General features: G+C 60.5%; 2 protein-coding genes across 2 annotated transcripts; both read left to right on the top strand.

The window, feature by feature from the left end:
* Nucleotides 1–687: 687 nt before the first annotated feature.
* ICAM5 (intercellular adhesion molecule 5) lies at nucleotides 688–19,108 on the top strand (the record flags this gene model as incomplete). The annotated part of the gene is made up of 18 exons (XM_080820221.1): nucleotides 688–808; nucleotides 2,402–2,659; nucleotides 6,207–6,512; nucleotides 6,834–7,121; nucleotides 7,205–7,459; nucleotides 7,644–7,892; nucleotides 7,982–8,147; nucleotides 12,270–12,511; nucleotides 13,445–13,714; nucleotides 13,910–14,230; nucleotides 14,458–14,745; nucleotides 15,148–15,402; nucleotides 15,540–15,788; nucleotides 16,462–16,704; nucleotides 16,793–17,071; nucleotides 17,157–17,396; nucleotides 17,816–18,082; nucleotides 18,834–19,108. The coding sequence occupies exons 1-18, from the start codon at nucleotides 742–744 to the stop codon at nucleotides 19,106–19,108; spliced, it is 4,518 nt and encodes a 1,505-aa protein (XP_080676347.1). The 5' UTR covers nucleotides 688–741.
* On the top strand, nucleotides 8,155–10,850 carry ICAM4 (intercellular adhesion molecule 4 (Landsteiner-Wiener blood group)). Its single transcript, XM_080797367.1, has 3 exons — nucleotides 8,155–10,065; nucleotides 10,195–10,500; nucleotides 10,644–10,850. Exons 1-3 carry the CDS (start codon nucleotides 9,672–9,674, stop codon nucleotides 10,784–10,786), a joined length of 843 nt encoding a protein of 280 aa, XP_080653493.1. The 5' UTR covers nucleotides 8,155–9,671; the 3' UTR covers nucleotides 10,787–10,850.
* Nucleotides 19,109–20,659: the final 1,551 nt, after the last annotated feature.

The raw sequence follows: 20,659 nt of genomic DNA, 5'->3' as shown, positions 1-20,659 counted from the left end.
GGGGAAGCGAGGCCGCGGGGGTGGAAGCGCCCATCGGAGGGGGGGATGCAGGGCCCCGGACGTGATGACGCCGCCGGTCCTCACCCCCAGCTTTCGCGGACGCCAGAATGTGCCCGGGCCTGCTCCTGCCGCTTCTCGGGAAATCTGTCGGCTGGGCAGGGCCCTGCTCCTTGGGGAGGGGCGCCGTTGATAGAGGACGCCCCGAAGGGACTCCTGGGCCCCAGTCCAAGCGAGGGACCCTCCACTCCGTTAAAGAGGCCCGCCCGCGCTGAGGCGTCACACTTGAGTCCGAATCCCCTCGCAGCTCGGAGCCTCGGTTTACCCCTCCGTGGAACGGACACAATAGCAGTCCCCACCGTCCAGGGCAGTGGGCAGTATTCAGGAAAGCGTTTCGCGCAGAGTAAACGCTGAACCACGGTCAGCTGGGCCCGGGACCCGACCCCCAGCGCCAGGAGCGGCTCCCGGGGCCAGCGGGGCCGCTGCGGCCCTCGTTGATTCAACTCGGAAATTCCAGCGCTCATTAGGGGGGTCAACACTACTTGAGCTCGGTACCCTCTCGATCCGGAAATGCCGGAGCCCTCCTTCCGGAGGGGAAGGCGCGAGGTTTCCGGGAAAGCAGCCCCGCCCCTCTGTCCCCCCGTGCCCGGCCACTATAAGAGCTCCCGCGCGCGCCGGGAGCCCAGTCCGCGCCGCACGCCTCTGCGCCTCTGCCGCGCGCTCTCCGCCCTCCTCCGGCCCGCTATGGCTCCCGGCGCCGCCCGTCTCGCGCTGCCAGCGCTCCTCGCCCTGACCGGAGTTCTGCTCCCAGGTGAGTCACGGGTGGGGGCTGCCGTCGCGCCAAACTCCCGGAATCCAGGCAGCGCCCTGAATGCACTGGGAGGACCGACTCCCGGCCAGCGGGGGATAAAGCCCCAATCGTACTTAGGTAGCTCTTTGTGGGAAGTTGGGGCTAGAGCCGAAGACAGCAGCACTGGGTTCGAATCCAGACCTGCATCATCTCCGTGGGTGGCCTCAAGCTACAGGTTGAGCCTCCCGGAGCCTCAGTTTCTCAGCAATAAAACGGAGAACGCAAGAGCCGCCACTTGGAAATGGTTGTGTCCTGGCCCAATGCCACGCCTGGCTCCAGGACCGGGTCAGACCCTTTGGGAATGGGTCCGGCGCCAAGCTGAGTAGGCTGGGGACCCCCCCCCCCAAGACGCGTACATTCTGTTCCTCATCCCCTACCTCTGGGGAAGTCCGGGACTGCTTCTGCTCGGGGGAATTCCAGGGCTGACTTGCCCAGGGCCCAGAGGCTGAGAGTGGGATGTCCCAGCACCCCTCCGCTAACTCCAGACCAGAGGGAGGGGAGAAGGGGACACCGTGGGTCACACATGGCGGTGGGTGCTGGGAAGCGCACTGGTGGGAAAGGGACACCTGTGCGTAGGAGGTCAACGAAGGGTCCTAGTCCAGACGCCAGTGTGGATTCTGTGGCTTTTTAGGTGAGCAGCGTCACCTCTCCCAGCCTCGCCATTTCATTCCATGAAATGGGAACCATCCCATTACTCCAGGAGAATTTTCAGAGCTGCTGTTCTCCCACACCTCCACCCCAGAGAGAGCAGACAGAAAACTGAGGCCAAGGATCTCTGGAGGAGAGAGAGAAGGGGTGGGCCCAGACAGACATTTTTTTCCGCTTCGGAGGTGCGGGGAGTCTGAGGAAGCTAACCGCTACAACCCGGCTTCTTCTCCCCTGCGCTGTGCTGTGAGCCCATTGCATTAGCAGGGACTGGGATGGCTATATTCACCCACCTTACAGATGGGGAAATTGAGGCCTGGAGAGGGGAGACCACTTGTCAGAGGGAGTACGGAGCCAGCTTAATCAGAGCCTCTCCATTCCCAGAGGGCTAATCCTCTCCACCTCACACCTTGGGAGGAGGAAGAACACTGACATCAGGCCATCCTCTGCCAAAATCCTCCATGGTGTCCCGTTGCCCTCAGGATGGAGAACAAGACCTTGGCATGGCCTGCACCGCCCACAGGATCTTCCCACCCTGCTTGTTCTCAGCTCTTCCCCCTCACTCGCTCTCCTCCAGCTACCCTGCCACAGGGACTTTGCACTTGTTCCTTTTCCCCGGAATTAATGTCTCTGTCCTCTGAATGGCCAGCCCCTTCTCATCATTTACACATCACTCTTTCGCCAAGGAACTGTCTGTCCTATCACCCTGTTTTGTTTCCGTCAAAGCTCGGATTAACATCAGTTATTAATTATCTTGTTTGTCTGTGAATTTTTCTGTCTTGAACACTGAAGGCAGAGTTTTGTCTCGTTCAAGGCGATGTCCCCAGCACCCGGCACGGGCTGGGTCCACGGTAATTGTGGTTGAACCCCGTTTGTAATGCCTGTCCCCTCCTCCGTCTCTTGTTCTAGGACTTGGAGGTACCCAAATATCAGTGCACCCCCCAGAAGCCACCATACCCCGAGGAGGCACCGTACAGGTGAACTGTAGTGCTTCCTGTGACCAGACCCCCACGCTGGGCCTGGAGACTCAGTTGACGAAGAAGGAAGTGGCCCATGGGTCCCACTGGAAGGTCTTTGAACTGAGTGACGTGCAAGAAGATAGCCGTCCCATATGCTTTGCAAACTGTGGCAAACAGATAATGGCTTCAATGTCCCTTGCCGTGTACTGTGAGTGGCTGGGCCCAGGGGCCGGACTAGGCGGGCTGGGTGGGAGAAGTGGGTGCTTGGGGGTCCCCGCGGGCCAGGACAGCCCTGGCTGCTTGCTGGTGGGACCAGAGCTGACTCACTGAAGGACTAGTGGGGACCTCCTCGGAGAGCCTCATTGTCCTTTGAAACCCCTTCTTGAATTTTCTGGGGTGCCTTTAGTGCAGTACAGAGATTCGGTCAGTTCCTTCAAATATTCTAGGCCTCTTTAAACATATGACAGGTCCTAGATGCGACTCTTGAAAAGAAGAGGCAATTTCAAAGCAGCCCGGAGATGGCATTTTTCACATATTGGCAACAGTCAATAGAATTGCTCAGAACCGCGCTGGCAAGACTTGGGAGGCGGGGAGTAGGCTGTCCTGGGACATTGTTGACAGGGTGGGAGCATCAGGAGCACAGCCCTGAGCGGGGTGGGGGGGGGGTGTCAGTTCTCCAAATGACACAGGCACATGTCTTGGACATAGAAATCCCACTGCTGGGAATCGGGCTTCCCTGCGGCCCCACCCACCAGGGAACTGAACGGGGCGGAGCGCGAGATGGGCTTATTCACTGGGCTTTGTTTGGAAGGGCAGACGCGGGCAAGCATAGGGGGCTGGGGTGGGGTGGGGGGAATAGTATACAGCTGTGCAAAAAAAAAAAATCAGGGAGGAAGCGCCTGTGTCCAGAAAGGAGAAATGAGCTCCCAAGTGTACTGTCAAGTTTAAGGGAAGGAGGTATGCTCAGAATGAGTGGCATCCAACTTTGGTGTTAAGGAGCAGCACGGCGGGGTGAGGGACGCCTGTGTCGTCACAAGAAGGAGGCATGAGAGGAAATGCAAGAAGTGACCGTATTAGCTGTGAGGACAGAAGCTGGGGGAGGGCTGCTCTGGGAGAGGGCAGGGGGCGATCTGTCTCGTGCCTTGTTTTACTTTGGGCATTTCTGTTACCAGAGGCCATAAAGAAATAAAACACTATAGTCCAAACTAAACAAAACAAAAAGAACAAGGAAGAAAGAAAAGGAAGAGAACCAGCCGACTGGTCTTGGGATCAGCCAGCCTCGGGTTCCGATCCCAGCATGGCCCTGACTAACTGGGCGATGGTGGGGACATGGCTTGTCTCCCCGTGAGCTCTCCTTGCACAGGTATAATGAGGCCGTGAGGCATAAAAGACCTTCCACCTTCATGGTGCGTGGCCGAAGGAAGCCTTCAGGACCATGTCCTGATTCTGGCCAGGTGAGGGGAGTCCCCGAACATTCCCGGTGGCCTGTGAAACCCCCAGCAAACCTCCCCAAAAGACTTCTGCATTTCGGCCTGATAGCTGAGAGCCCAGTGCTCCCCAGTCTGAGTCCCGGCTCTGTGACGTTTCTCCCTCCGTGCCTTCAGGCACCAGACTTTGCCTTCATTTCCAGCTCTGTGAAATGGAACAGAACTGGCACACAGTAGAAGGGTCCCCTAGAAAACATTCTGTCCAGTTCGGTCCTGCCCCACCCCCAGTGTAAAGCTGAGGCAGGATCCCTGGGTGGCTGAGATTTCTCTAGAAAGAATAAGGGTGTTAACTCCTATAGGAGGTGACCCCTAACTGGGCCTTGAAGGGTGAGTAGGAGTTCACAGACGCTCAGGACAGAGGGAACAGACTACACAAAGGTTTGAGTGGGAAAACATGTGGATAGGGGCAGGGGCGTTAGGAGGCACTGAATACAGACAGATCCGTGTGGCTAGAGCTGAGGTGGGCAGGGCCTCAAATGCCGGGTGGACAAGCTGGGACCTTCTCCGCAGGGTGATAGGGAGCCATAGCCAGTGTGTGAGCAGGCCAGGGTTCTAGATCGCGGCAGGCTTCTGGGAAGCCAGAGGGCAGTTGGGCATGGACCTCATCCAGACCACATGTGTGGGCAGTGGCTGGGTACAGGAAGGGAGGGCAGACAAATATTTGAAGAGTGAAGTAACCAGGACTGGAGGTTGGGGCTCAGAGAGAGGGCCAAGCAACACAGACCTCCTCCCCCAGTCTGACCTGAAGGTCAAGGAGCTGGGCTCGGAGATGTGAGTTCCATTTCGGAGCGGTGGGGGGCTGAGGTTTTGAGGTTTACAGCAGCTCTGCAAGTTCATGCTCACACCAGGTGGAGGGGTTTCTTGCCCTTTTATTTCTTAAAACAGCTTTACTGAGATACGGTGTGAGGTACACACCGTCAAAGACACCCCTTTGAAGTGTACAATTCAACACCTTTTCACGTATTTATAGAGTTGTACAACCATCACCACAATCTAATTTTAGAACATCCCCATCACCCTAAAAAGAAACCTCATGCCCCTGTTTAACAGTCATTCTCTCTACCTCTTAAATGAACTCATAAAAGTTTTACCTCCGGGGGCGCCTGGGTGGCTCAGTGGGTTGGGCCGCTGCCTTCGGTTCGGGTCGTGGTCTCGGGGTCCTGGGATCGAGTCCCGCGTCGGGCTCTCTGCTCAGCGGGGAGCCTGCTTCCCTCTCTCTCTCTCTGCCTGCCTCTCTGCCTACTTGTGATCTCTGTCAAATAAATAAAAAAAAAAAAAAAAAAAAAGTTTTACCTCCGATAACCCATTTTACGGCTCAGGAAACTGAGGCTCCATTTCTACCCCTTTCCCAGAGGCGAACTCACTCGCATACAGCAGGTAGCAGCGAAGCCCCGAAGCTAGGTGTCAGCCCTGGACACGTTAACAGACACTTCAGGGGCTCTTGGGACAGGTGTAGTGAACCGCAGTCCTTAAGACCCCTCCGTGGGAAGGCTGGGGGTCCCATCTCAGGGCTGAGTCACGGCTGCCGTCAATTTTCATGGGCAGCCCGGGCTTGAAGTGCTTGAAGTGGAGACCGTGGCAGAAGCCAAGCCCACCGTGTTGTGTTTTCAGGGGATGTTCAGAGGCTCGTTTTCAGTGTCTGCTGGTGGTTCTTGCATTTTGGGAACTTCTTTCCCTTAAAAGGGGGCTTCTGAAAGGCCTCGAGTCAGTGTGGGTGGCTCACCCTTATTCATTCTATGAATATAGAGAGCCTACTGTTAGCGGCGTGGGTCAGGGGACAAAGCAAAGACCCCTGCGCCCCCGGCCTGACCTCCCGTGGTGGGGGAGGGGGTACATAGAGGAGAGACAAGTTAACTGAGTGGATGGATGTCACCTTCAGATGCCACACAGTGAGGGGTGCTTCGCAGAAAACTGAGGCCAAGGAGAGGAGGAGGGGGAGCGGAGAGGGGGGGTGGCTTTTAGAAACAATCTCTACTGGACCTGGCAGCTTAAATTTCCTGGTGATAGATTTTGAGCTTTTTTTCCGCATTTCACTCTCAGACGCTGAAACTAAAGAATTGCTTTTGCCCCGTTCACAACCACCTGGGGATTTCCCACCGGTTTATCCCGAAGCTCTTCACATTCCTGTCCCGCTCGGGTGGTTTGGGGAGTGTTTGTCAAGAGTGGAGAGTGGCGGGGCTCCTGGGACAGGTGCAGCCGGCGCCCCGGCGCCCCCTGCGGGCAGCTGTCCTGCTCACACACCACCACCCCCGCCCCCTTAACACCCAGGGTTCCCGGAGCGAGTGGAGCTGTCACCCCTGCCCCGCTGGCAGCCCGTGGGCGAAAACCTCACCCTGCGCTGCCAGGTGGCAGGCGGGGCGCCCCGGAGAAACCTCACCGTGGTGCTGCTCCGCGGGGAGGAGGAGCTGAGTCGGCAGCCGGCCGTCGGGGAGCCCGCCGAGGTCACGGTCACGGTGCTGGCGGGCAGAGACGACCACCGCGCCAGTTTCTCCTGCCGCACGGAACTGGACCTGAGGCCCGGAGGGCTGGGATTGTTCCAGAACAGCTCGGCCCCCAGGCAGCTCCAAACCTTTGGTGAGGCACTGGGGAGCCGCCAGAGAGGTTGGGCTCAGGGCTTTGTTCCTGCTTGGGGAGCCAGGGGAGAGAGGCCTCTGGTCAGGGTGCTAAGGCTTCAGGAAAGAGCATGTTCTTGAGCATTGGGGTGGGGTGGTCCAGGATGGGGTGCCCCAGCTTCAGGACCTTCTGAAAAGGTTGTAATCTGGCTTGGGTTCTGGGACAGGGGAGCCGCAGTCTCTGGGAACCAGAGGATGTCCCAGATGGGGGAATGAAAATGCCCCAGAAAGGGGCTTCAGGTTGCCTGTCGCCTCTCTGTTCACACCCACCCTCTCTCACCAGTCCTGCCAGAGACCCAGCCACGCCTTGCTACCCCCGCAATTGTGGAAGTGGGCACACAGTGGACTGTGAACTGCTCTCTGGATGGGCTGTTCCCAGTTGCGGAGGCCAAAGTCATCCTGACGCTAGCAGAAAAGAAACTGGACTCTACATCCCAGTACATCAAGGACTCCGTCTTGGCCATGGCCAGTGTCAAGGCGAACTCACAAAAGGAGGGGATCCAGCAGCTGGCGTGTGTGGTGACCCTGGGAGGTCGAGACCAGAAGAGGGAGGAGAATGTGTTCCTCTACAGTAAGTCAAGATTGGGGCGGGGCCTCCCAGGGGCGGGGCCAATGCTAGGGGGCGGTGCTCACTGTGCACCCACCCCCTCCCAGGCTTCCCCGCGCCTAACCTGACCCTAAGTGAGTCAGAGGTCTCAGAAGGGACTTCGGTGACTGTGGAGTGTGAGGCCCAGGCTGGAGCCACGGTGTCGCTGGAAGGATTGCCATCCGAGTCTCCAGGACACAGGGCAGCATTCCAACTAAATGCCAGCGCTGCGGACCACAGACGCAGCTTCTCCTGCTCTGCTGCCCTGACTGTGGCTGGACACCTGCTGCACAAGAACCAGATCCGGGAACTCCGAGTCCTGTGTGAGTGGGGCCACTGGCCAGTGACCCCCAATCCCGAGGACCCAGCCCCTAAGATCCCATGAGCTCCTGCCCTCCGAGGGCCCCCTCCAGCCCGCTCCCCAGATTCCTGAGTCCTCCAGCCCTAGGTGGTGAGGGGTGTCCTCCTGGTTCCTCACCCCTCCCTCATCTTGCTGTGTTTCTCCAGATGGTCCCCGACTAGACGAGAGGGATTGTCCGGGAAACTGGACATGGGAGGAAGGCTCCCAGCAGACCCTGCGGTGCCAAGCTTGGGGGAACCCAGTTCCTGAACTGAAATGTCACCGGAAGGGGGACAATGCTTTGCTGCCGATCGGGGACCTGAGACCCGTCAAGCGAGAGGTTGCGGGCACTTACCTTTGTAAGGCCCAGAGCCCCCGTGGGGTGACCAGCCGCGAAGTGGTCCTGAATGTGACCTGTGAGTGTGCTGGGGTTTGGAGCTGGGCAGGGCAGGGCAGGGACAGTGAGCCTGACTCAACCCTCATCAGCCCTGTGTCCTCCCCACAGACCACCAGAATAACATGGCCATCATCATCGTGGTGGCAGTTGCTGTCCTCTTGGGAACTGTGAGCGGAGCCGCTTACCTCTATAACCGTCAGCGAAAGATCCAGAAATACAAGCTACAGAAGGCCCAGGAGGCAGCTGCCATGAAGCTGAACACACCGGCCACGCCGCCCTGAACCTGGGCCAAGAACCAGCCTCCCCCTCAGCCCCCCCACACGGTGGCAGCAGTGCCACATTGAACAAGGGTGGTCACGAGCTATGCAGCTCCACCCACCTTCCCAGGATGCCTGAGGACAGGATAGAGGCCTCAGGATACAGACAGGATTTGGGGTCCTGTCACGGGCACACTTAGGATCCCCAAGCCTCATGCCTGACCTGGAGGCACAGGACTGAGCCACAAGATGGGGGCAGGACATGGGGCATGACTGAGGGATGTCAAGGGCCTGACCTGTCTAGGGAGGGTGTGGTGGGACACTCAACATGGGACCCCCAACTGGGAAACAGTGAAACACCCCTACTGCGTGTGCTGAGGTGCTCCAGTCCTAAGAGAGAAGTAGCCTGCGCAAACACAAACAGCATGGAAACACATACCCCCATACTTCCTCTGACAAATGCCAGCTCCAGCCCTGCAGTCCATGGACTGTCCCCAACTTTTAATGATGACATATTTATTAATTTGTTCTTTTACCAGCTATTTATTGGGTGCCTTTTATGTGGGCTAGAATGGTAAAGAAGAGGAACGTGAGTTCCTGTCCTCAAGGAGCTCTCAGTCTAACCTCATTCAGGGTTGCCAGGTACAGGTGTGCTAGTTGTGTACTGCACAGGAGCACCTGGCCAAAAAGATCAAGTGGGGCTGGGATTTCCCATTCCATTGGCTAAGCTGCTTTCTTCCAGAAGGAGACTGACTATGGTGATACGGTTTAGTTGGTGCCACGCCTAGGAGCAACCCACTGAGCCTGGAGACTCCTCCCCCCATCATTGACACTGACCTCTGTTAGCCCCCTCTCTGCCCATATGCATCTCTGCTAGTGCTCACAATGATACTGTGGCGTGCCTAAACATGAATGCCCATGCATTGGCAGCTAAACCATGGAGTCCTATGAAACTATTCCCAACCCCTGTGTGTCCCCGCCTTGTCCTGTTTCATCTCAGTGGGACCATGCAAGACCAGAGCACTCTGGCAGCCTCAGGTTCCTGCAGAGACGAGGGCCCTGCAGGCAGTAGGGAGGAGAGGCCTGGGAAGACCCCCTCCCAGTTCCAGAAGCCTCTCTCTAGTGCTAATTAAGCTTTTTCATAAACACTTGCTTTGTGTGAGTTGAGGGGAGCTGTCCCATCCAGCTGAAGCCCTTTCCAGCCTGGTCCTCTCACTTCCTCCCCCAAGAAAAAGCTGCCGGTTCAAGGCCCACCCCCTCAGGCTCTAATCCAAATCTGGGGCTTGTTAGGACCTTGGGAGACTCAAGTGAGAATTAAAGATACCTCTTCAGCAAACTCTCTGAGCCTTGCTTTACAAAGGTCTGGAATTTCTTCTAGAGCTGAGGGAGGGCCTGAGGGGCTTCCACACTGCAGGATCCTCGGCCCACTGGGGGCCTCTGTCCTCTGGGTGGGGCTGCGGAGGCGGGGCTGCCGGCCTCCTTATCTCCAGAGCCAGCCTTGGCTCCCAGGCGCTCGGGCCCCTCAGTCTGGGCCCTTTGCCATGGGGTCTCTGCTCCCCCTCTCGCTGCTGCTTTTGCTGGCAGCCGCCTACCCGGGAGGCGGAAGAGCGCATCGGCGCCGGAGAGCGCGGGTGCAAGGCCCGGGAGGAAGCTCCCCGGCGCCCTCGGAGACCCCAGGGGCGTTCTGGGTGCGCCTAAGGCCCGAGTTCAAGGAGGTGCAGCCGGGGGGCTCCGTGTGGCTCAACTGCAGCACTAGCTGCCCCCTGCCGGAGAACTCCAGCCTCAGCACTCAGCTGCCGCGGGGCCAAACGCACAGTGGGCCCGGCTGGGTAGCCTACCAGCTGTTGGACGTGAGAGCCTGGAGCTCCGAGGTGCGCTGCTTCGTCACCTGCGCAGGAGAAACACGGTGGGCCACAGCCAAGATCACCGCCTACAGTGAGGGACGGGGGTTCAGGCCTTGCCGGGGTGAGGGGAGGGGGACGGAAGTGGGTATTTAGCAGTAGCGCTAGGGGGCGCACGCGGACCTGGCTCAGAGCGCCCCCCCCCCTCCGCCCCTTGCTTTAGAGCGGCCGCGAAGCGTGATCCTGGAGCCTCCGCTCTTGGTGGGCAACGAGTACACTCTGCGCTGCCACGTGACGCACGTGTTCCCCGTGGGCTTCCTGGTGGTGACTCTGAGGCGCGGCAGCCGGGTCATCTACTCTGAGAACCTGAGACGCTACAACGGCTCTGATCTGGCCAACGTGACGCTGACTTACACGGCGCCCGCCAGGCTCCGCGACTTCTGGAAACCGGTGACCTGCCACGCACGCCTCAGTCTTGACGGCATGGTGGTCCGCAGCAGCTCGGCACCCATAACGCTGAGTGGCCTCGGTGAGGCACCTCTGCATCCCGGGCACTGGAGGAGGGGACGGGCAGGGCACCACGCCGGTAGGGCGAGCGAGTCCGGCGGGAGCTCCCGGCGGGTGGGCCTACCTCCCTGTGCTCCGTTCCTCACTCTCACTTCCCGTCCCCAGCTTGGCGCCCCGCGTCCAAAGCCTTGGCCTCCAGCTCCATCGCGGCCCTTGTGGGGATCCTTCTCGTCGTGGGGGCCGTCTACCTGCGACAATGGCCATTGGTGCAGAACCAGAGTAAAGAGAGCAGGGTCTCTGCCGGCTGAGTCGGAGGAAAAAGGCATCTGGGACAATTTGGGGAACGCTGATTCAATAAAGTCCTCCTCCGTCACTCTGTCTCGCGGCCTAAAGGTCCCCCACTAGGGTACCACCTCTGAGGAAGTGGCCTTCTTGTTTGCCCTTGCCTCCGTCACTTTCTCCAAGTTCCTTGTCTCTCTGAGGGCCCCTGAGGTTTCCTCATTCCCATCCAGCTGAGGACCCAGGCGCACCAGCCCCTCACTTCCCAGACGAGTGTGGTAATATACCTCCCTTGTGGGCATTATCAGTTCGGTGCAAATGGGCATAGCTTGGGCACTGGAGGGCTTGGGCTGTGGGAGGGTTGGCTCACAGTATGGTCCCCCCCCCCCCGCATTGGCTCCGTCGCTGCAAAGCAGCAGCTCCGATTGGATGTTAAGTTTCCCTTCCCATTCCCCCCCCCGCCCCTCCCCTTCAGACCCAGCACTTTCCTGGAGGACAGGGGTGGAGCGAGAACTGACCCCCACAGTTCGCCGTTAGCGCTGGCGGTGAGAGAGCAAATGGACGGGGTCACATGACACGTTTAGGGACGAAGATAACGAAGAAAAGGTACCCATGTTGTGACTGCTGGGAAGAAAAATTCAGATGGCCCACGTGGGGTGTCACAGACTCGCGTCCTGGCAACGTCTTGATGATCGCCCGGCCTGGTGGGCACACGCAGGGGGGTGTCAAAGCTTGGCGCCCGGATGCAGGGTCGAAGTGTCATACTTGGTCTCTCGGTCTCGCGTGGACACACAAGCCGGGCTCGCACTGGATGTCTGGGAGGGCCGGTGCGGTCCGGGGCCCCGCCCACCGCGCCGAAAGCGGATTCGGGGGCGCTCCTCCGCCGCTTGCGCTCACACACGCCGCGTAGACACGTGCCCGCTGCACGCTGGGTAAATACAGACCCAGAGCAGAGCCGACCCTAATTTAGACGCCCGCGAACGCTGCGCGCACGCACACGTGTTCCCGACTCGCTGGCACTTTCTTCCCCACCCCCTCTGTCGCGTGCGGGGGCGGAGCCGGAGGGGGACTAGGGGCGTGGCTATAGCGCGCAGCTCCCCTGGGTCATAAGGAAAAGGATCAGTGAGGGAGGCATCCCCACACCCTTTCCTAGAATTGTACCTTCCCCCATTCTGCTCCACGGATCTCTCCCAACCCTCACATCAATCCCCTGCCCAAGAGCCGCGGGGGTGGGGTGGGGAAACTAACTATGGGGGCGGAGCTCTGAGTCCAGCTCATTACCACGGCATCCAAGCTAGCGGTGTGTGTGTGCGGGGGGTGTTGAGAAGGGCAACCCAGCAACCCCGGACCTCGGCTTCGCCGCCGAGGATGACGCGGGAGCGCGCGGCCGCCCCCAGAAGGCTCCGGGCGATGGGGCGGGCCTCCACGTAGACCCCGGGGGTCGCTTGCTCCTGCCAGCACGCCTTCGCCGAGGCCGGGAGCCTGGAGCACGCTCGCCCTCCCGCCCCCCAGCCGCCTCTGCCGCCGCCCCCTCCTTGGAAACCAAGTTACCAACGTTAAACCAATCCCGGAACGCAACTCTGCCTCCTCCACAACCCACCCGCCGAGCCGTCCTCTCGCCCAGCTCAGCGCTCGCGCTCTCCTCGCCTCCTGCGCTTCCCCCGCGGCGGCGATGCCGGGGCCCTCGCCGGGGCTGTGCCGGGCGTTGCTCGGCCTCTGGGCTGCCCTGGGCCCGGGGCTCTTCGGCCTCTCAGGTAAGAGCCCGGTCCTGGCTCAGGGTGGACAGGGCGGGGGCGGAGTTCCGGGACCAGAGAAGCGGCCGCAAGCCACTCCCAGCTCCGCCCTCGTCTCGCTCTACTCCCACGCTCCTGTCCCACCTTGAGCCCGGGCCTCTCCCTCCATCCCTCTCCCCACCAACACGCAGTGGAGACCCAGCTCCTAGACTCCTCGCTCGCACGGGTCTCTACCCTGCCCTCTTCGAGATCCTGGGTGTTCTTCCGCACCCATCTCATGCCCTGGAGACCCCGGGTCTCCCGTGTCCCTTTCCGGGGTACCTCTCCACGCTCTGTTATGCTCCATGTTTCACGGACTGACATCCTTCTCAGTCGTGGTCCAGAAAGACCCGATTTCCCCAACTGCTGTGACTCAGAGGCGCTATTCCCGCTCCATCCGGAGCCCTGGCAACGGAGTCCCTCATCTGTTACCGCGGTTCCTTCCATGAGCCCAGCCTCAGTCTTCTTTCTGTGTTCTCCCGGGTTTGGGGGTCTTCGCTTAGCCTTGACTCAGCCTCATCTCTCTTTTGCCCTCGCCTCAACCTGTCTCCCCCTCTCCGCAAGAACCCATAAACCAGTTCGTTTCCTTCCTCCACGCGAGGTCCCCTCTTCCCATCATTGCTGTGTGCGTCAAAGACCCCGTCTTTCATCTCATCACCCCCCCCCCATGCTTTCCCATCACTCCATCGGCTCCTTGGAGACCAGGGCTCTCTGCTGCCATGTCCCAGAGACGCCCTCGAGGTTTGAACCCTGGGAGCGCGCCTCCAAACCTGAGACCAGGGCAGGACGCGGGACTCCTGAGTTCCTCCTTGGCTGTGGCCTCTGCTAATTCCCCGGGAATCCCTGATTCGACATAGGGGCACAAAGATACCAGGAAGGTGGCTCCCCAGGCTGAGCCCACGTTTCCTTGGTCAGCGGTCGCGCAGGAGCCCTTTTGGGCGGACCTGCAGCCCCGCGTGGCGCTCGTGGAGCGCGGGGGATCTTTGTGGCTGAATTGCAGCACCAACTGCCCACGACCTGAGCGCGGTGGCCTGGAGACCTCGCTGCGCCGGAATGGGACCCAGAGGGGCTTGCGCTGGCTGGCGCGGCAGCTGGTGGACATCCGCGAGCCGGAGACCCAGCCCGTCTGCTTCTTCCGCTGCGCGCGGCGCACGCTGCAGGCGCGTGGGCTCATTCGCACTTTCCGTGAGTTCTCAGCGGCCACGCTCCACTCTACTAGTATTTTCCCTTCCTTCCAAGCCCCGCCCCCTGGGCCCCAGGGTCCTCCCCTTCAGGCTCCACCCCCTGGGTCCCCAAGCTCTCCGCCTCTGGGACCCTGGGTTCCACGCCACGTGCCTCTGAGCCCCAGCGTTTCCAAGAGCAGTGGTTCTCCCGTTGCAGAGCGACCGGATCGCGTAGAGCTGGTACCGCTGCCGGCCTGGCAGCCTGTGGGAGAGAACTTCACCCTGAGCTGTAGGGTCCCAGGCGCTGGGCCTCGTGGGAGCCTCACATTGACCCTGTTGCGGGGCGCGCAGGAGCTCATCCGTCGCAGCTTCGCCGGGGAGCCACCCCGAGCGCGGGGCGCGGTGCTCACGGCTACAGTACTGGCGCGAAGGGAGGACCATGGGGCCAATTTCTCCTGCCGCGCGGAGCTGGACCTGCGGCCGCATGGCCTGGGGCTGTTTTCAAACAGCTCCGCCCCTAGAGAACTCCGAACTTTCGGTGAGTGGGTGTAGGGAGCCAAAGGGGACAAAAAGGAGTCGGGCGAGTGTTTAAGAATCTGGAGGCAAAGAAATCTGAATTCCAGTCCTTACTCCAAAATACACAAGGTGTAAGTTGTTTTCCTCCCTGTGCCTTGAGGAAAATAGGGTAAGATAGTGCATGTAAAGCGCTTAGTACATATCAAGTGTTTGATACATGATCTTCAGGCTCTGTTCTTCGACCCTCAGCCCTGTCTCCAGACCCCCCGCGCCTCGCTGTTCCCCGGCTCTTGGAAGTGGGCTCAGAAAGACCCGTGCGCTGCACCTTGGACGAGCTGTTTCCAGCCTCGGAGGCTGAGGTCTACCTGGCGCTGGGGGACCACAGGCTGAGTCCCGATATCACCCTGGAGGGCGACGCGCTCGTGGTCACTGCCACAGCCACAGCTAACGCAGAACAGGAGGGCGCCAGGCAGTTGGTCTGCAACGTGACCCTGGGGGGCGAGAGCCGCGAGACCCGGGAGGACGTGACTGTCTACAGTAAGAGGGAGTGAAGCGGAACGGCCGCGGCTCAGGGGTGGAGCCAGAGGAACTGGAAGGCGGGGCAAAGGGTGGGCGGGGCCTTAGTGTAGGAATAGCCGTGGTTCCAAGTCCCTAACGGGTGGGAAGGTTGAAGGACTGAGACTGAACACTTGTAGAGGGAGAGTCTGAGCCGCCGCCGAAGGGGAACATCGCAAACCCGAGGAGGACCCTGTAAAGTTGTGGCCAAACGACCTCAAGGGGGCGGGGTGGGAAGGGGGCGGAGCCTAAGCATCCGGAGAGGCGGGGCACGGTGCCTATGGGTGGGCGGCACTGCCGGGAGAGTTCCGGCAGATGAGGGGCAGCCTCGACCCGCAAGGAGAGGCGTGGTCGGTGGACTCCCGGCCAATGCCCCGTCCCCAGGCTTCCCCGCGCCGGTCCTGACCCTGAGCGAGCCCAGCACCCCCGAGGGGAAGGTGGTGACAGTAACTTGCGCAGCTGGACCCGGAGCCCTGGTCACACTGGACGGAATTCCAGCCGTGGTCCCGGGGCAGCCCGCCCAGCTTCAGCTAAATGCCACCGAGGACGACGACAAGCGCAGCTTCTTCTGCGACGCCAGCCTCGAGGTGGTCGGGGAGACCCTAAGCAAGAACAAGAGCGCCGAACTCCGCGTCCTATGTGAGTTGGTCTTTAACCTCTCGCCTCCCTCCTCGTGATTTCCAGCGGCCTGTCCGCTCCCTGGCCCTGCTGTGGAAGTGGGGCTTTTCCTCCAGGACCGCGTCTAGCTTCTCAGTGGCCCACGCCCCTGCCTGCAGACGCCCCTCGGCTGGATGATTCGGACTGTCCCAGGAGCTGGACGTGGCCGGAGGGCCCGGAGCAGACGCTGCGCTGCGAAGCCCGCGGAAACCCCGCGCCCTCCGTGCACTGCGAGCGGCCTGACAGCGGGGCGGTGCTGGCGCTGGGCCTGCAAGGTCCGGTCACTCGCGCTCTCGCCGGCACTTACCGCTGCACTGCGGTCAACCGCCAGGGCGAGGCAGTCAAGGAAGTGACGGTGACGGTGGAGTGTGAGTGGGGGTGCACAGGCGCATTTCTGTTTCTCGGGGTCTAGGGGTAACTAGCCTACAGGGAAGAGTGGGTCCGAAATGTGTCTTCGGGCAGGATTTTGAAAAACGGAAGAGGCTGGTGAGCGGGATTAGGGGAAGATCTTGCAGAAGGAGGGAGGAGAGGGGCGCCTGGGTGGCTCAGTGGGTTAAGCCTCTGCCTTCGGCTCAGGTCATGATCCCGGAGTCCTGGGATCGAGTCCCGCATCGGGCTCTCTGCTCTGCAGGGAGCCTGCTTCCTCCTCTCTCTCTGCCTACCTCTCTGTGATCTCCATCTGTCAAATAAGTAAATAAAATCTTTAAAAAAAAAAAAAAAGGAGGGAGGAGGAGAGGCAGATGTGTCCCTAAGGGTCTGCGGTGTGGCATGTGGGCAGAATCTTGGGAAGGTGGGCTTTGCAAGGCGTTTAAGAGTTTCTAGGCCAAAGACTTGGGGACGAGCCTGTGGGTACTTTGTAGGAATCAGAAAAAAGGACTCAAAACAGCTCACCACCCTACCAGGGTAAAATCTCTTCGGTTTAGTGTCTCTGGGCAGGGCACAGCCTGCCCAACCCTTTGTGGCCTCCCTCATAGGGAAAGAGGGTCTAGGGACATTAGGCCAGTCCCCAAACCTCGAACCCAACGACACTTCCTTCTCCAGACGCCCCATCGCTGGACAGCATGGGCTGCCCGGAACACATTACATGGCTGGAAGGAACAGAGGTCTCCCTGAGCTGTGTGGCGCACGGGGTCCCGCCGCCCAGCGTGAGCTGTGTGCACTCTGGGGAGGCTGGGGTCGTCGAGGGCCTGCTGCACGTGGTGCGGGAGCACGCAGGAACCTACCGCTGCGAAGCCACTAATGCTCAAGGCTCTGTGGCCAAAACTGTGGCCGTCACAGTGGAATGTGAGTGGGGACAACACGGGGCAAGATGGGGTATGTCAGGATAACCCTGGCCTGACTTCCAGTCCCTGTGTAACCTTCTGCTCCCCAGATGGCCCCAGTTTCGAGGAGCAGAGCTGCCCGAGCAATTGGACGTGGGTGGAAGGATCTGGGCAGCTGTTTTCTTGTAACGTGGATGGAAAGCCAGAGCCAAGTGTGGAGTGCATCGGCTCAGAGGGTGCCAGTGAGGGGTTGCTGCTGCCGCTGGCCTCCCCAGACTCTCCTCCCGGAGTCCCCAGCATCGCGAGTGGACTGGCACCTGGTATCTACATTTGCAACGCCACCAACCGGCATGGCTCCATGGTCAAGACTGTCGCCGTGAGCACGGAGTGTGAGCGGGGCCGAGGCTGGCGGGGAAGTAGGGGTGGCCCAGGGTCGGGGACCCTCCCTGACGTCCCCCCATGGCTGATTTGCAGCGCCGCCGCAAATGGATGAGTCCACCTGCCCAAGTCACCAGACATGGCTGGAAGGGGCCGAGGCTGCAGGGCTGGCCTGCGCCGCCCGGGGTCGCCCGTCCCCGCAAGTGCGCTGCTCCCGGGAGGGCGTGCCCCGGCCTCAGCGGCTGCGCGTGTCCCGAGAGGATGCGGGTACCTACCGTTGCTTGGCCACCAACATGCATGGCACGGACGCCCGGACGGTCACCGTGGGCGTGGAGTGTGAGTGGGAGCAGCACCACTTAGAGGGCCCTCAGTTCCCAAAACGGTGACTTGCAGCAGTGGGGTTGCCCAGGGCAGTTCAAGGGTAACTCCTTCAGGCCTCCCCCTCCTGGGGACAAGAATTCCCGGTCTAAACCTGAGGATAATGAAAACTCCAGGGAACAGGCGCCCGCGCCCCCTCAAATTCTAGGTCAGAAGGGCACGGTGCAGGTCCCCACTTTCTCTCCTTCAGTGAAACTGAGCACAGGATTTTAGTGCTGACTGCGGCCGCACAGTAGGCGGAGGTGGTGGCTGGGACGGAAGGCCGGATCCCTGCCCACCCATCTGAGCAGGGCTCTCCGATTGCGGTGGGCGGAAGGGCCCTTGGTCAGTGCCTGGACCGGCTCTGAGGGGCTCCTCCAACCTCCTGTCCTCTGCAGACCGGCCGGTGGTGGCCGAGTTGGCAGCCTCGCCTCCCGGAGGGGTGCGGCCGGGCGGGAACTTCACGTTGACCTGCCGCGCGGAGGCCTGGCCCCCAGCCCAGATCAGCTGGCGCGCGCCCCCGGGGGCGCTCAACATCGGCCTGTCGAGCAACAACAGCACGCTGAGCGTGGCGGGCGCCATGGGCAGCCACGGCGGCGAGTACGAGTGCGCAGCCACCAACGCGCATGGGCGCCACGCGCGACGCATCACAGTGCGCGTGGCCGGTAAGTGGCAGCTGGGGGCGGGGCGAGGGATCTGCAGGGGGCGTGGCCTGCGCCTTGGGCTCCCTGCCCCCCCCAACCCGGTCCTTGCTTCCCTCTCCTTCTGGGTAGATGATGGGGCAGGGCAGAAGGCAGGGGCACCCTGACGAATGGGGCTTTGATGGAGGGTTGGGGGTGGAAGGTGGAGGAAGAGGGAACGGACTGGAGCTCAGGGGGAGGGACCCTCTAGGGCTGTGACGGCTGTGGGAGGGGCTTATTAATTTGGGGTAGGTCCTGTGTGGTAAAGACCAGCCAATTCACCCCCCTCACTGTGCCGCTGTGGAGAAGTGTTGGAGAGGACCTAGGGCAGAGGAAAGGGGTGACGGGGAAGATAGGGGTGACGGGGGTGGGGGGTCCCACCCAGATCCCCTCCCTCCCACTTCGTGTGTCTCGGGCTTTCCGGGGTGAAGGAATGACGGGGTCCCCCCGCCCTCATCCCCTTGGGGATGAAGAGAGTTGGTTGACTTGGAGGTGTCCCTGAGGCTGGGGACTTCTCGCCTCCTGTGCTGAAGTGATGCGTAAAACGGGTCTGGGGTCGTACCAGCGCTCGGGTAGCCTTTCGGGGCTTTCTCCATTCCCCCACCCCATGCTGTGAGTTTCCTGGGGTTCTCTGCCAGGCCGGTGAGCGCTGACCTCGCCCATGGGGAGGGAACAGAGGTGGCCGGGCTTGGGAGCCTTGAGCTGGTCCACTGTCTTTGAGGGTCTACCCCCGCAGGTCCGTGGCTGTGGGTCGCCGTGGGCGGCGCGGCGGGGGGCGCGGCCCTGCTGGCCGCCGGGGCCGGCCTGGCCTTCTACGTCCAGTCCACCGCTTGTAAGAAGGGCGAGTATAACGTGCAGGAGGCCGAAAGCTCCGGTGAGGCCGTGTGTCTCAACGGCGCAGGCGGCGGCACTGGCGGGGGCACGGGCGCTGAAGGCGGAACCGAGGCTGCGGACACCGCGGAGGCGCAGGCGGGGGGCGAGGTCTTCGCCATCCAGCTGACCTCGGCGTGAGCCGGTTCCCTTCTCCCCGCAGGCCGGGGGACGCCCCCCAGAGGCACACGGGGGCTTACTTATTGTTCTATTTATTTATGTATTTATTTATTCATTCATTTATTTATTCAATTCCAGGGGCATCACGCCCATTTTCTACCCCCCCCAATAAAGTTTTTATAAAGGACTCTGGGTCCGTCCACTTCAGTCTCTGCCGTGAGGAAGCAACCCAAGGCTCCAGTTCCAACCCCGAGGGTTATTCATACATGGACTCTTTTGTTTCTGAGGACCTACTGTGTGTCAGGCACGGTCCAAGGCGCCTTCATGCTGTGTGAGCTGGAGCATGTTCGCTCCGTGTCCATTTTCCTGCTCTCAGCCAACCTTGGGCCGGGGTGGGGACCGCACTCCTTCCTCCAGTTCCCTGCCCCTTATCTCTTCCGCCCAGCACTGCCCTCTAACCCCGCTAACTCTGTGGGGTGGGAGCTAGGTGATTCCCCCAGGCCTGGTTCCTGGCAGAGCAGAGGCTGTCTTCCCAGGATGGGTGGAGCCCCCTCCCAGGGGTCTGGGCAGTGGGCTCCTATCCTGAGGTCTTGCCAGGATGAGGAAATGCGGACAGTGACTGCACTATGAGTGAGATGTCCCTCCCGTTAAAGGGTTCCTTATGTTAGAGAGTGCCTCCCCGCCCCACCCTCAATGCCACCTCCACCCTGTGTCCATCCACCGTGCCTCAGTTTACCCCAGCCTGCCTTTTGACTGCCTGTCACGATTCAGATGAGATGCATGCAACCCCCTCCGCACACCACCGTCTCGCTCACCCCTTGCAGCATAAGGAGATAACAGCTGGCCTCCCCCCACTCTGGCAGTCTCTGCCTCCCTCAAAAGCAGGAACAGAGCCTGAGAGAAGGAAGCAGTCCCGGACAGCTCCCACTCTGTCAGCTGCCCTAGGCAAACATTTCCTGAGCAAAGGTAAGAACAGGAAATGGGGGATGCTGGGGGACCGGGGGGTGGAAGGAACTAGCGGCCAAGCCTGTATACAGCAGGCAACAGCACAAGGATGGTGTGGCCCCTCCTGTCACACACACCCTTAACCCCCTCCCTCCACTCCCACCAGCCTCCTCGGGGTTCCTTGAGTCCCACCAAGTCCAGCCTGCCACAGGGCCTTTGCTTTTGCCATTCCCTCTGCCTGGACCGTCCTCCCCTCAAAGTCCCACAGCCAGTTCCTGATCCTCAGGTTTCTATACAAATGTCAGAGAGGCCTTGGATGTCTCCCCCTCAGAGAAGCCTCACTGAGGTAGTCCTCCAACCCCTTATCTCCTTATAGATTTTATTTTCACATTTTAGATATTTAATTGAGTACTTGTTTACTGCCGTTTTAGAATATTGGCTTCACTAGAGCAAGGATCTTTTTTCTAGTCACCACAAAGTGTCCCCAGTGGGGCCTGGCACACAGCACTTTCTCAATAAATGCTGAATAAGTGGGTAAAAACAGCCGTGAGTTCACAGGGACACGGTCTGAGACTTTCGCGTGCTCAATGTGTATCCCCAGAGAACTCCCATGCTGGGCAGTGGGGT

Source organism: Martes martes, assembly GCF_963455335.1.
Source record: "Martes martes genome assembly, chromosome: 1".
In the NCBI taxonomy this organism is placed as follows: Eukaryota; Metazoa; Chordata; class Mammalia; order Carnivora; family Mustelidae; genus Martes; species Martes martes.
Note: the sequence above shows the minus strand (reverse complement) of the source record. Positions and strands in the feature narration are given on the sequence as shown.